At 42.7% G+C, this 12,999-nt stretch overlaps 1 protein-coding gene across 15 annotated transcripts in view; it reads right to left on the bottom strand.

Annotated features, from left to right (window-relative positions):
* The window catches only part of col7a1l (collagen type VII alpha 1-like), a 428,727-nt gene that overhangs the window by 97,373 nt on the left and 318,355 nt on the right, over positions 1-12,999 (bottom strand). For all 15 annotated transcript variants that reach the window (XR_011955318.1, XR_011955319.1, XR_011955320.1 and 12 more), the window contains one exon: positions 3,000-3,116. Coding sequence is in view for 12 of the 15 variants with exons in the window: in XM_072562892.1 (XP_072418993.1) it covers positions 3,000-3,116 (117 nt within the window). In the remaining 3 variants the exon portion in view is untranslated. The remainder of the gene's footprint in view (positions 1-2,999; positions 3,117-12,999) is intronic.

The following is a 12,999-nucleotide window of genomic DNA, read 5'->3' on the forward strand; positions in this document are numbered from 1 at the left end:
TCCACCCCCATTCTTGATGAAAGGCTTATTCTGTGAGGATGCATAGTTGAGGTAACTGTGGCAGTCATTGGCTTGAAATGGATATTAGTGGTCAGCCTATCTCCAGAAATGGAAACAAGGATGTCAAGGAAAAGAAGGGAGGTGTCAGAGATAGATCAGCTGAAGCAAAATGGAGAAACTTTTTCAATTCCAGACAAGAGAGAGAAACACCACTGATCACATGCTGGAGAAAGAGTGAAGTAGGACTGATCAAGGAATGTTCCAAGTACCTCATAAAGAAACAGGCATAAGTGGAGTCCATGCGGATACACATCGCCACCTCTTTGACTTGAAGAAAGTGGTAGGAGTTAAAGGAGAAGTTGTTCAAAGTGAGGATGAGCTTAGCCAGGTAGAGGATGGTGGTGGTAGATGGGGATGGTTAAGGCCTGTTTTCCAGGAAGAAGCGGAAGGACCTGAGATTGCCCTGATAGGAGATGGACATGTAAAGCCATTGCAGGAGGTGGCTGGAACCCATGGAAATTCTGAAACTGACATAAAGCGTAAGAAGGATTGGGGCTGTAAAGTGGGAAGCAACTACAAAAGGGGGAAAATGTGGATAGTGTTAGGGAGAGATGAATTCTGTGGGGCAGGAAGAGGCAGAAATAATGAGTCTGGATGGGCAATCCTGTATGTCGAATTAAGGAAAGAGGTTGAAGCAGACTGTGGGCTACAATCAGTTCTGAAGAAAGGTCTTTGGACCCAAAACACTAACTCTTTTTCCCTCTGCCAAACCTGCTGAGTTGTTTGAGAAATTTTGATTTTGTTGGTCAATTATGCACTAGTTTGGGTTTACAAGGAATATCAGATGAGATTGGAAAAGTTTGATTTCCCAAAGATTACCATCAGGAAATTCAAGATCCTAAAACTGGAGTGGATTTTTAAGTAATGCCTATGTCTGAGTTTCAGTACTCACATATAGACTTAATAGGGTTAAAATTATGATGCTGACCTACTGATGAAGAACCCCTAGAAATGGGGAGAGGATACAGAATTTGATCGATATTGTGGCTTCAATCATCTAGTCTTATACCAACCAGAAGTATACTCCACAAAATACAGAAATTGATGTCAGCTTATCCCAGGATGAGCAGAAAAAGGGACAAGAACAAAAGTTTGATAAGTTATGGTAGGATCAAGGGCTGCATCACAGCTAAGGGGAAACTTTTGGGAAACATTCTAATTCAGAAATTGTGTGGAAAGTTGATCCATAGGAGCAAATGCAGAAAACAAGGAAACTGGGGATTAAGAGAGGTTACGTTGGAAGGAGGATGAGAAAAGACATAATCACATTGCGAGTGAGAGTATTGGTTCATTATGGAGATCTATGAAAAGACCATCACCAGAGAAATATAGAAGCAGATTTCTTTTCATCTTTGAGTCCTTTATTCTGATCTATCCATAATTGGTAGGTAAAAGTCTTAACACTGACTGTCAATACTCTGATGTGAAATAGGTTTAGAAAGCCCTGATGCATGTCCTTGCACAAAAGTACTGCTACTGCAGCACTCATTGACACTGTTTTGCAATTTCAAGCCGTTTCATAATTTGCATTTAAAATCTTTAGGAGTGAGATTGCATCACTTGACAATATCACATTCTCTCCTACAAGCAGCAAAGGGTTTTCATGTGGACTTATGAATAAATATGGCCCCAAGGCATTAATTAATTTGCTGATCTAGCTTCAGTTTGCAAATTGACAACTCTAGCATTATGTGCTAATGTATTCCATTATAAATTAAACATTGTCTTAACTGTAACTGTAATTATACCAACTTAGAAAAATGAAATCTTTGAGTAGAATCTACAGTCATGAAAATGTTTTATGTACAACTATTGTTAAGAGTGCTATTCTTTTTTGGAAGCCTTGCCTAGAATTGCCATCTTTGGAAAGCAGAGTACGGTGACTTTTTAACCTGGCAGGAAGGCTATTCAATGAACAGATCCTGTTTGGCAGTACTTTTATCAGAATTCTTTGGGACCAAGTTAAGGTTGTCTTGAACAAGGAAAATTATCCATTGTCTAGTATTGCTGTTACAGGAGTTCAGGAAAAGGCTACAATCCCTCAGATGCAGAACAAATCAGTTTCTGAACTTATCAATGTCCTTCTTCATAAGAACTTTCAACAGGACCTCATAGGTAGATAGGGGGTAGGTGAAGGCCAAGTGGTGTTATTGCTGAACTATTAATCCAGACACCCAGATAATGTTCTGTGGACCTGAGTTTAAATTCTGCCATGGCAGATAATGGATTTTGAATTCAATAATAATCCTCAAATAAAAGTCTAATAATGACCATGAAACCATTGCCAATTGTCAGGAAAAATCTACCTGTTTCACTCATGTCCTTGAGGGAAAGAAATCTGCCATCCTTACTTGGCCTGGACTACATATGACTCCTGACCCACAGCAATGTGGTTTGACTCTTAACTGGCCTTAAGGCAATAAATACATGCCTACTTAATGACAACCGCATCCCATGAATGAATTAAAATTAAATTTCCTCAGAGTAGACTTACTGACTGATTATTCTCTACATTGAGAATAATCTCAATATATATTTTAATTAAAGTTATATATTTATTATAGATTGTATTTTCTCGCTTGTTATTATCTGCTCACATATAATAATTTTTTTAAGACAAGTAATGAACTTTTTGATTCTTGCCTTGATTTTTCTTTATATGAAAGGTGTTCACATTAATCACAGCCAAATATTGCTTAGGTATTACGGCTTTCAAATTAAGTTCGTTCTTTAATGTATAGAGCTTACAAGTACAGTTCATTGTTAAACTCAGTCAAGATGACTTCACTTTCTTCAGAAAAGTAAGTAAAAGGAAATGCAACAGAGAAATGCAATACAAAAGCGAAATAAATTTGAATGCTGGAAATTGTTAGTAAAAGCATAAACTCTTGGGAATGTTTAGAAATGCAATCAGTTATTTTACCCATTACCAATCCTACCTTTGCTGCAGCTTCACCTTTAGGTCCTTGAGGCCCTGGTGGTCCAATGGATCCAGGCTTTCCAGGTAATCCAATAGACCCTTTCAGGCCAGTGAGTCCAGGTACACCCTTATAACCCTGCACAATCAAACCAGAAATGAAAAGGTGACTAATATGAGACAAGGAAAAGTGCTGCTTTATGTTCATGTGCATATTCATTTAAAGGTTAGCACTATTTCCAGATTTAGCAACATTTGATAAATCCTGGCTTTGACAACATTCTCGACTGTGTGGGGCCTCTGAGGTATCACAACATACCAAAAGCATGTGTGGTTAAAATGACAAGTTCCACCTATTGCACTGGGATGGTTGTATAAATTTGTATTTCCCATCAATTGCTGCTGGTCAGAGTATTCCAGAAAAAGCTAAACTTGCATCTTTTGAAAAGTGGCTTTCTGCATCTGTCTTATTCTATTCCGTCTTTCTTTGTACTCCCGTCACTTCATGGGCGAATTGGCTATGGGAGCAATACCCCTACTACACCATAGCATCCACACTTAAGTTTCTCCCTCGGACAATTGCTGCCGCTTCTGGGATTTCCCTTTGGGTCAGTTCAGGAAGTCGCTCACTTTCAGCAGACAGAGAATCTAACTGTGGTGGCTCAATGGCAAAACAGAACAATAATGAAGACCAATTTCAGCCTTGGGTCTCACAATGGAGACCTTGTTATAGCCACAATGCAACTTAGCACAGCAGCAATTTGCCAAGGTTTATTGTTTGTCACCTTTATCACCAAGAAGAACAATGGCAGCAGACAAATAGGAATAATTACAAATTGTCCTGTTCGCAACACAATCCTGTGTTGAGAAAAAGCATGTTGAATGTATGGAATTTCAATTTCAGGGATCCTTTATAGCAGAGACAACACAATTTAAGCACACACATGAAAGAAAGCCATCCTAAAGAAACAAACTGCTCATTGTGGGTGACCATTGCACAACACCCCAAATCCAAAAGAACCGTTGAGAATTTAGTTCCTTGTTTTGAATCATCAGTATCACAGACTTATTTGCTAAAATAATGGAAAGCAGGAATATCTTGCTTTCAGCAGCAGTGAAAGCTTATGATTCATTAACCGTCCTCAGTGTAGGCCCTTTACTCCAAGTCTTTAGCTGATCCTTTGGACATCTAATGGTTAAGTGTGCCCTCGTGCTGTTGGTCCTCACAACCAAGCCCTAAAGAGTGAACAACTGCTTGTCAGAATTTCCTGGCCCACTCTGCTGCAGGGAACTGACTCCTTGATGTCTGTGGGACTTTTGGTAATAAACTATTTGCATCTTCTAGCATAGAGAGTCCAGTACTTAGCCTTCCCTGACACTGTTTTGCTGCTGCCCCATCCTTGAGGCCCATGCTTTCATAGAGGCTCTTTTGCTTCCTGACCATGCTGCAGCCTCCCCAGTAAACTACTCTACCACTCCACCACTCCAACCTTCTGGCCCATGGAATCCATCCAAGGAATTTTGCATAGGATATCATAGTTTATATGTGGTAGGCATTATTTAATGGAATGGGAGGGCAAGTTTGTATGTTTGACCTCAAGTACAAAAGTGACAGTCTGAATATTGAAAGCTGCAAGGTTCCCAAGTGAGTACAGGGTAGTTTTTCTTATTTCTTGCACTTCAACATGTTTAAACATCTAGGTGTAGTGACTCAAAAAATAAATCAGGTAAGGATGGAACCAAAGCACTTGACATCCACTTAAATTAGTGATGAGAAAATCAAGTGGAGGCCCTTGTAATCATTGTTTTACCCAGGACCTGTGGGAAGATCCCCAACTTGTTACAGGTCCAGCTTTGACGAAGGGTCAGTTAGACTCGAAACTTCAGCTTATTTCTCTCCTTACAGATGCTGTCAGACTTCCTGAGATTTTCCAGCATTTTCTCTTTTTTGTTATAGTTCCAGATGGCATACCCAAATCATTACGTTCCCGGGTGAGAATGGATGAACTGGCTCTCCTTCTTCCCTTATTCACCTTGCTGGCTGTTTGCAGGGGTAATTTAATTACTTATCCCTTCTCTAATGCATAACTTTCTCCTAGCCTGAATTGAACTTATGTTACAAACTGATCCAATTTAACCAGGATTTCTTGAGTTTATACAGAATGAATTCATTAATTACCATATGTGAGAAGGATTAGTATTGGAACACACACATTAGAAATAAGAGGTATTTTCAAAAAGATATAACTTTTAAAATAAATAGATACATGGATCAGTATCTGACTTTTTGTGAAGAGTGGATAGTTGAACATTGCAGCCATTGCAGTGGAGTTTGCCAGCAGCCATATATTTTGGTAGTTGCAGTTAATTTCTCTTTGTTTTCTCTTAGGCTGGTTGAGGATCTGTTCTGATTTGTTTTGACACTGACTGAAATTCCAGTATTAAAGGTGAGAGAGAGAACTCTCGTTGTCCTGTTTCTTTTTGTTTGGCTGCTAGCTTCTCGACTTTTAGCATTCAGAGTAAGATTGTCCATTTATCTGCAACACAGGAGTAACTAGGGGCTAGTTCGTTGGCTATGACCTTCATGAACTGCTAATGCTCGAATCCAGCCTAATACACACAGGTACATCAGATCACTGGTATACACAAGTATCTCAGTTCCAGTAGTACATTCCAGTCATGTTGAAACTAACTGTTTAAGCCATTTCCTTGCATATCCTATGAAGTGAATAATATAAAGTATATCTACAGTTTGGGACATCATCACGGGGGGGAGGTGGGGGAAATAAGCTGATGTTTCGAGTCTAACTGACCCTTCGTCAAAGCTGGAACTGTAACAAGTTGGGGATCTTCCCACAGGTCCTGGGTAAAACAATGATTACAAGGGCCTCCACTTGATTTTCTCATCACTAATTTAAGTGGATGTCAAGTGCTTTGGTTCCATCCTTACCTGATTTATTTTTTGAGTCACTACACCTAGATGTTTATCTTTGTAATCACAAGAGGTTACGGTTCAGTCTGTTTTGACTTGCGTCTTTCCCCTTTTGATGTGTTGTTTGCAATTCCTTTCACATCTTTAGGTGTGATATTCCATAGATCTTTCACTCTCCCCAGGCAGCCACTTAATTTACATCTTAAAATATTTGGACTGTACCAGGTGTCTTTTATAAAATCCACTTTGACATTACAAATTAAGGTGTTCATTGTACTTCAAGGTTCTGACCCAAGGTTGTGGGAGTAAGTAATCCTCTACACTTAGGTGCAAGAAGGTGAAAACAACCTCCTCAATAACATAAACTTGCTTAGCGGTTGATAACTTGGTTACACACATGATCAAAATAATGACATTACAATGCACAAAAAGTTTGTGCCTATAATGATAGGCTAGACTTGATGGGAAGAATGGCCTTTGATATTATAATAAGTCTACGGCTAGATATTGCATGACTCCTGTTGGGTGCATTTTTGGTGGGGGTGGGGGTGGGGGTGGGGGGGAATGGTGGGAAAGCATGTAAAATAGGTCAGTTGGGTTGCCAGCACTTTCCCATCTACCCTGAATGCATCCCCTAAGTATGGGAATGGGTAGGCACCAAGATTAGCAGCCCATCTGCCACATGGAGCAGCAGGGGGAAGTGACAACGACCAGAGAGGCAGCCGGGAAGGAAAGCAGTGAGTATAAATACTCACCCTTCGACGCTAACGGTCATTTTGAGTGCGAGCAGTAGCTAAGGTAAGACTGTTTGTTTTAAAAGTACTTACCGGTAGCGGGCAGCGGTGTTTTTTTCACTCTCTCTTCACAGAAAGAGTGGGAGCAGCAGGGGGAAGTGACAACGACCAGAGAGGCAGCCGAGACCCGGAAGCAGGTAGAGCGTAAGCTTACCTGGGTAGGTTTGTTTCCCCTTTAAAAGCGCGCAGCTGAAGAACCCGAGGCACTACGGAGGTAGTGCCTCCCACCCGCCCTCCTCCTCTAACCTAATAATAAGATCCGTTGTGGTAAGTAGGTAAGTGCTGAATTTTGCTTGTTGTATTCTTTAGACCCAGTTTTGTTTTTAAAATAAAGGTTAGCTTTAGAGGGATGGCAGTGAAGGCAGTGCAATGTTCCTCCTGCAACATGTATGAGGTGAGGGATGCCATGGACGTCCCTGCTGATTACACTTGCAGGAAGTGCACCCATCTCCAGCTCCTCCAAGACCGTGTTAGGGAACTGGAGCTGGAGTTGGATGAACTTCGGATCATTCGGGAGGCAGAGGGGGTCATAGATCGGAGCTATAGGGAAGTAGTAACTCCAAAGATGGCAGATAGATGGGTGACAGTGAGGGGGACTGGGAGGAAGCAGCCAGTGCAGGGACCCCCTGCGGTCGTTCCCCTCAAGAACAAGTATACCGTTTTGGATACTTGTGGGGGGGACGACTTACCAGGGGTAAGTGACGGGGCTCAGGCCTCTGGCACGGAGCCTGTCCCTGTTACTCAGAAGGGAAGGGTGGAGAAGAGCAGAGCAATAATAATTGGGGACTCGATAGTTCGGGGCACAGATAGGCGGTTTTGTGGGAACGAGAGAGACTCACGTTTGGTATGTTGCCTCCCAGGTGCAAGGGTACGTGATGTCTCTGATCGTGTTTTCCGGGTCCTTAAGGGGGAGGGGGAGCAGCCTGAAGTCGTGGTCCATATTGGCACCAATGACATAGGTAGGAGGAGTGCTGAGGATGTTAGACAGGCTTTTAGGGAGCTAGGTTGGAAGCTCAGAGTTAGAATGAACAGAGTTGTTGTCTCTGGTTTGTTACCCGTGCCACGTGATAGAGAGTCGAGGAATAGGGAGAGAGAACAGTTAAATACGTGGCTACAGGGATGGTGCAGGAGGGAGGGATTTCGGTACTTGGATAACTGGGGTTCTTTCTGGGGAAGGTGGGACCTCTTTAAACAGGATGGTCTGCACCTGAACCTGAGGGGCACCAGTATCCTTGGGGGGAGGTTTGCTAGTGCTCTTGGGGGGGGTTTAAACTAACTCTGCAGGGGCATGGGAACCCAGACTGTAGCTTTAGGGTGCAGGACCTGGAGTGTAGGGAGGTTAGGAATATGGCATCAATCTTAAAGGAGGGTGCCTGTAAACAGAAGAGTGGCTTGAAGTGTGTATACTTTAATGCCAGAAGTATACGAAATAAGGTAGGTGAACTTGCAGCGTGGGTTGGTACCTGGGACTTCGATGTTGTGGCTATTACGGAGACATGGCTAGATCAGGGACAGGATTGGCTGTTGCAGGTTCCAGGGTTTAAATGTTTTAGTAGGGTCAGAGGTGGGGGTAAAAGAGGGGGGGGGTGTGGCTTTGCTTGTCAAAGATAGTATTACAGCGGTGGAAAGGAAGATGGACGAAGATTTGCCATCTGAGGTAGTTTGGGTTGAGGTTAGGAATAGGAATAGGAGATTCTCTGGGAAGCAAGGGAGGAGATTGCAGAGCCATTGGCCTTGATTTTTGTGTCTTCTTTGTCTACAGGAGTAGTGCCAGAGGACTGGAGGCTAGCAAACGTGGTTCCCTTGTTCAAGAAGGGGAGTAGGGATAATCCTATTAACTATAGGCCAGTGAGTCTCACTTCTGTTGTGGGCAAAGTCTTAGAGAGAATTGTAAGGGATAGGATTTATGCACATCTGGATAAGAATAATGTGATCAAGGATAGTCAGCATGGTTTTGTGAAGGGCAGGTCGTGCCTCACAAACCTTATTGAATTCTTTGAGAAGGTGACTAAGGAGGTAGATGAGGGGAAAGCGGTAGATGTGGTATATATGGACTTTAGTAAGGCGTTTGATAAGGTCCCCCAGGGTAGGCTACTGCAGAAAATACAGAGATATGGCATTGAGGGTGAGTTGGAGGTTTGGATTAGGAATTGGCTGGCTGGAAGAAGACAGAGGGTAGTAGTTGATGGCAAAGGTTCATCTTGGAGTGCCGTCACTAGCGGTGTTCCGCAAGGATCTGTTTTGGGACCATTGCTGTTTGTCATTTTTATAAATGACCTGGAGGAAGGGTTAGAAGGTTGGGTGAGCAAGTTTGCGGATGATACGAAAGTCGGAGGAGTTGTAGACAGTGAGGAAGGATGTGGCAGGTTACAGCGGGATATAGATAAGCTGCAGAGCTGGGCAGAAAGGTGGCAAATGGAGTTCAATGTAGCTAAGTGTGAGGTGATTCACTTTGGTAAGAGTAATAAAAAGATGGGGTACTGGGCTAATGGTCGGATACTTGGTAGTGTGGAAGAGCAGAGGGATCTTGGTGTCCATGTACACAGATCTCTGAAAGTTGCCACCCAGGTAAATAGTGCAGTGAAGAAGGCATATGGCGTACTGGCTTTTATTGGTAGAGGAATTGAGTTCCGGAGTCCTGAGGTCATGCTGCAGTTGTATAAGACTCTGGTGCGGCCGCATCTGGAATATTGTGTGCAGTTTTGGTCGCCATACTATAGGAAGGATGTGGAGGCACTGGAACGGGTGCAGAGGAAGTTTACCAGGATGTTGCCTGGTATGGTAGTGGTTAGCACTGCTGCCTCACAGCGCCAGAGACCCGGGTTCAATTCCTGCCTCGGGCAACTGACTGTGTGGAGTTTGCACATTCTCCCCGTGTCTGCGTGGGTTTCCTCCGGGTGCTCCGGTTTCCTCCCACAGTCCACAGATGTGCAGGTTAGGTGATTGGCCATGCTAAATTGCCTGTAGTGTTAGGTAAGGGGTAGATGTAGGGATATGGGTGGGTTGCGCTTCGGCGGGGCGGTGTGGACTTGTTGGGCCGAAGGGCCTGTTTCCACACTGTAAGTAATCTAATCTAATCTAATCTAATCCTATGAGGAAAGGCTGAGGCACTTGGGGTTGTTTTCATTGGAGAAAAGAAGGTTTAGGGGTGACTTGATAGAGGTGTACAAGATGATTAGGGGGTTAGATAGGGTTGACAGTGAGAACCTTTTTCCACGTATGGAGTCAGCTATTACAAGGGGGCATAGCTTTAAATTAAGGGGGGGTAGATATAGGATTGATGTTAGGGGTAGGTTCTTCACTCGGCGAGTCGTAAGTTCATGGAATGCCCTGCCAGTAGCAGTAGTGGACTCTCCCTCTTTATGGGTATTTAAGTGGGCATTGGATAGGTATATGGAGGATAGTGGGTTAGTGTAGATTAGGTGGGCTTTGATCGGCGCAACATCGAGGGCCGAAGGGCCTGTACTGCGCTGTAATGTTCTATGTTCTATGTTCTATGTTCTATGTAACTAATTAATTAATGATCGAATGGAGGTTGTTAAAAGCTCAATTTACTCCAATATTAGTATGCCCACACATTAATAGGGTTGACAATGGCAGGAATGTGGGAGTATCTGCTTTTTTTAGAGCAACTTCTAAACTGTGGGAAGGATTTCCTATTTTCGTAGGGTGCCTTTGCCCATTAGCAATCCCCTCACAACCATCAGAAGGTAGTACCATCCTATCCTTCTGACCTTCCTAACCTTTAAAACTCAGCCCCTAGAGAAATAAGCAAGGTAACAAGCCTGAGACAGGCAGTCAGAAACACATAGAGGAGCAGGTGGGGTGAGGATCCTGAGACAGGCAGTTAATATCATCTAACACAGGACCAGTCAGGGAACTTGAAAACTGTGTGGGTGGAGTGTCTGTCCTAGGAGTTGCTTCTTGTTATTGGTTCTTACTTCAGAATAGGGGATGAAACTGATTGGTGCTTTCTGGTTAGTTTTTTTCTATTACTCTAATTAGGAAAACGAGTTTATAAGGTTACAGGATGACAGGTCAGCTCAGCCAAGTGGCACATAAATCATATGATATACGTGAAGTCATGGATATTTTGTAAAACGTTTAGGGAAATGGTCATATACCAGAGTAGACTATATAGACAATGAAGAGTCCCCTGAGCCGATAACACTTTCTAATTGGCATTTTGCTCTGGATATCGGTGCAGGCAATTATTATGATGGTGCTTCCTTTGGAACCAGGAAATACATACCAGGTAAACAAATAGCAAATCTAAACAGCAACACTTTGTGGATAGTGCGAACTAAAGTAAAATGAAGGAACACCTAAAATCTAAAGTGAATGATTGAGATTTTAATTTAAGACGTCATGGTTAGAAAGTTTGCAGAAAACCTAAAGATTGACGACATGGTTGACAGTGAAGAGGCCAGCAATTGATTGGAAGAAGATATCAATGATTTTGTTGAGCAGATGGAAAAGGGAAAATGGAATTCAATTCAGAGAAGTGGGAGGTTATGCAAATAGTAAGGGCAAACAAATGAAAGGGAATAATATGTAAACCGTTGGGTATTGAGATGGATATGGAAAGTTGAAGATCTTGAGCACATATCCATGGATCTCTCAAAGTGGCAGGACAGGTAGATGAGGCAACAAAGAAGGCATATCGGATAGTTTCCTTCACCGGATGAGATATTGAATACAAGAGTAGGGATAAAATGCTGGAACAAATAAGCCATTGGAGCTCTCTACATGGGAGTACTCCCCCTTTCTCTCATGGATCTGGGGTGGAGAGTATTCAACGCAGCAGTTCCCTGCAACTGCAGATTGTGGTGGATCATGGACTCCCAGCCCAACCGCTTGTTCTGTGGTGCTGTGGAGTCTGTGCACCATGTCGAAATGGTGTGTGAACATTGCATTCCATTTTTAGTTTTCTCGAAAACCTTCTATTCTGCGTTTGGTTGCACTTCAGTCCCACGCTCCTGATCTTTGGGCACCCGGTGCAGAGAGGGGAGGACATGTCAGAGGATCTCCTTGTGGGTCTGCTCCTGTGCCTGGCCAAACTGGCCATTAACAGGTTGAGGCAACGGGCTGTGGAGGTGGTCATTATGGTCAATTGCCTGCCCCTCTTCGAGCCTGGATGTCTCTGGAGAAGGAGCACGCGGTGTCTACCAACACCCTTGAGCTGTTCAGGGAGAGGTGGGCACCGCAGGGAGTGGAATGCTTTATTTCCCCCTCCAACTCTATTTTGATTTAATCCCTGCCTCCCTTTCACTTTTTTGATCACGCAGCATTGCCCTTTGATGAAAAGGGCATTCCTTGTTACTGGCCTCTCTGGTGTTTCCTTTCTTCCTGGTGGTGGAAAAGAATAAAGATTTATATACTTGTTGTCTTTCACTCTGTCTCACACCTGTACACACACATCATGGGTGCTGGGGAAAATATAAACACTACCGCTGTTAGGGTCCAGGGCCTGGCTGTTAGGCAGTAGTGTGGGAGAGGAGGGAGAGAAAAATATAAGCCATACACCTGGAGTTTTGTGTATAGTTCTGGTCACCACACTTCAGGAAAGGCTTAATTGCTTGACAGATTACTCAAGGGAGAGTATTGAGGAGATTTACCTGTAGCCAAGGATTGAAGATTGCAACTATAAGGAAAGATTGGATAGGTTAGGGTTGCTTTCTTTGGAATAAGGAATAAAGGAAACTAAGAGGTGACTTAATCAAGGAGGTACAATATAATGAGGGATTTAGGCTTCTTACTATAACATAGACAGGTATGCTAAAAATCCAGTGCAGTTCATACGTCTACCTGCTAAGAAAAAAGGGCAAAGATTAGTCTGATCCAGTTAGGTGTTTATAGATAGATAGTGTAATTTTAATATTGTATTCCCTATATGCTGGATGGAACATTGCAACTATTGCAAGCATACATCAATCTAAAGCTGTTGTAGAAAGCAAAAAGAGTGTAAAATATAACAATACAGATGAACATGTACTAATGAGCATTGGCTCAGACATATTGATGGGATAGAAGCAGATAAAATTTGACTCCATGCCATACCTGACATAGAGAAATACTTGATACTACCTGGGTGCATAAGCTGGCTAAGAATTAAATTTTGTCAACTTGATGAATAAGAGAGATCATAAAATCAAGTTTGGCAAAGAACATTTCACCAATGATTGATGCTTTGAGAAAAAGCAACAGAGAATAAATAGTTGACTCAGAGCAATATGTCAATCAGAGTTCCAAAAGCTGTCTTATAAAAGAATAATTACTGTAGCAATCAGAAAGAT

Source organism: Chiloscyllium punctatum, chromosome 44, assembly GCF_047496795.1.
Source record: "Chiloscyllium punctatum isolate Juve2018m chromosome 44, sChiPun1.3, whole genome shotgun sequence".
In the NCBI taxonomy this organism is placed as follows: domain Eukaryota; kingdom Metazoa; phylum Chordata; class Chondrichthyes; order Orectolobiformes; family Hemiscylliidae; genus Chiloscyllium; species Chiloscyllium punctatum.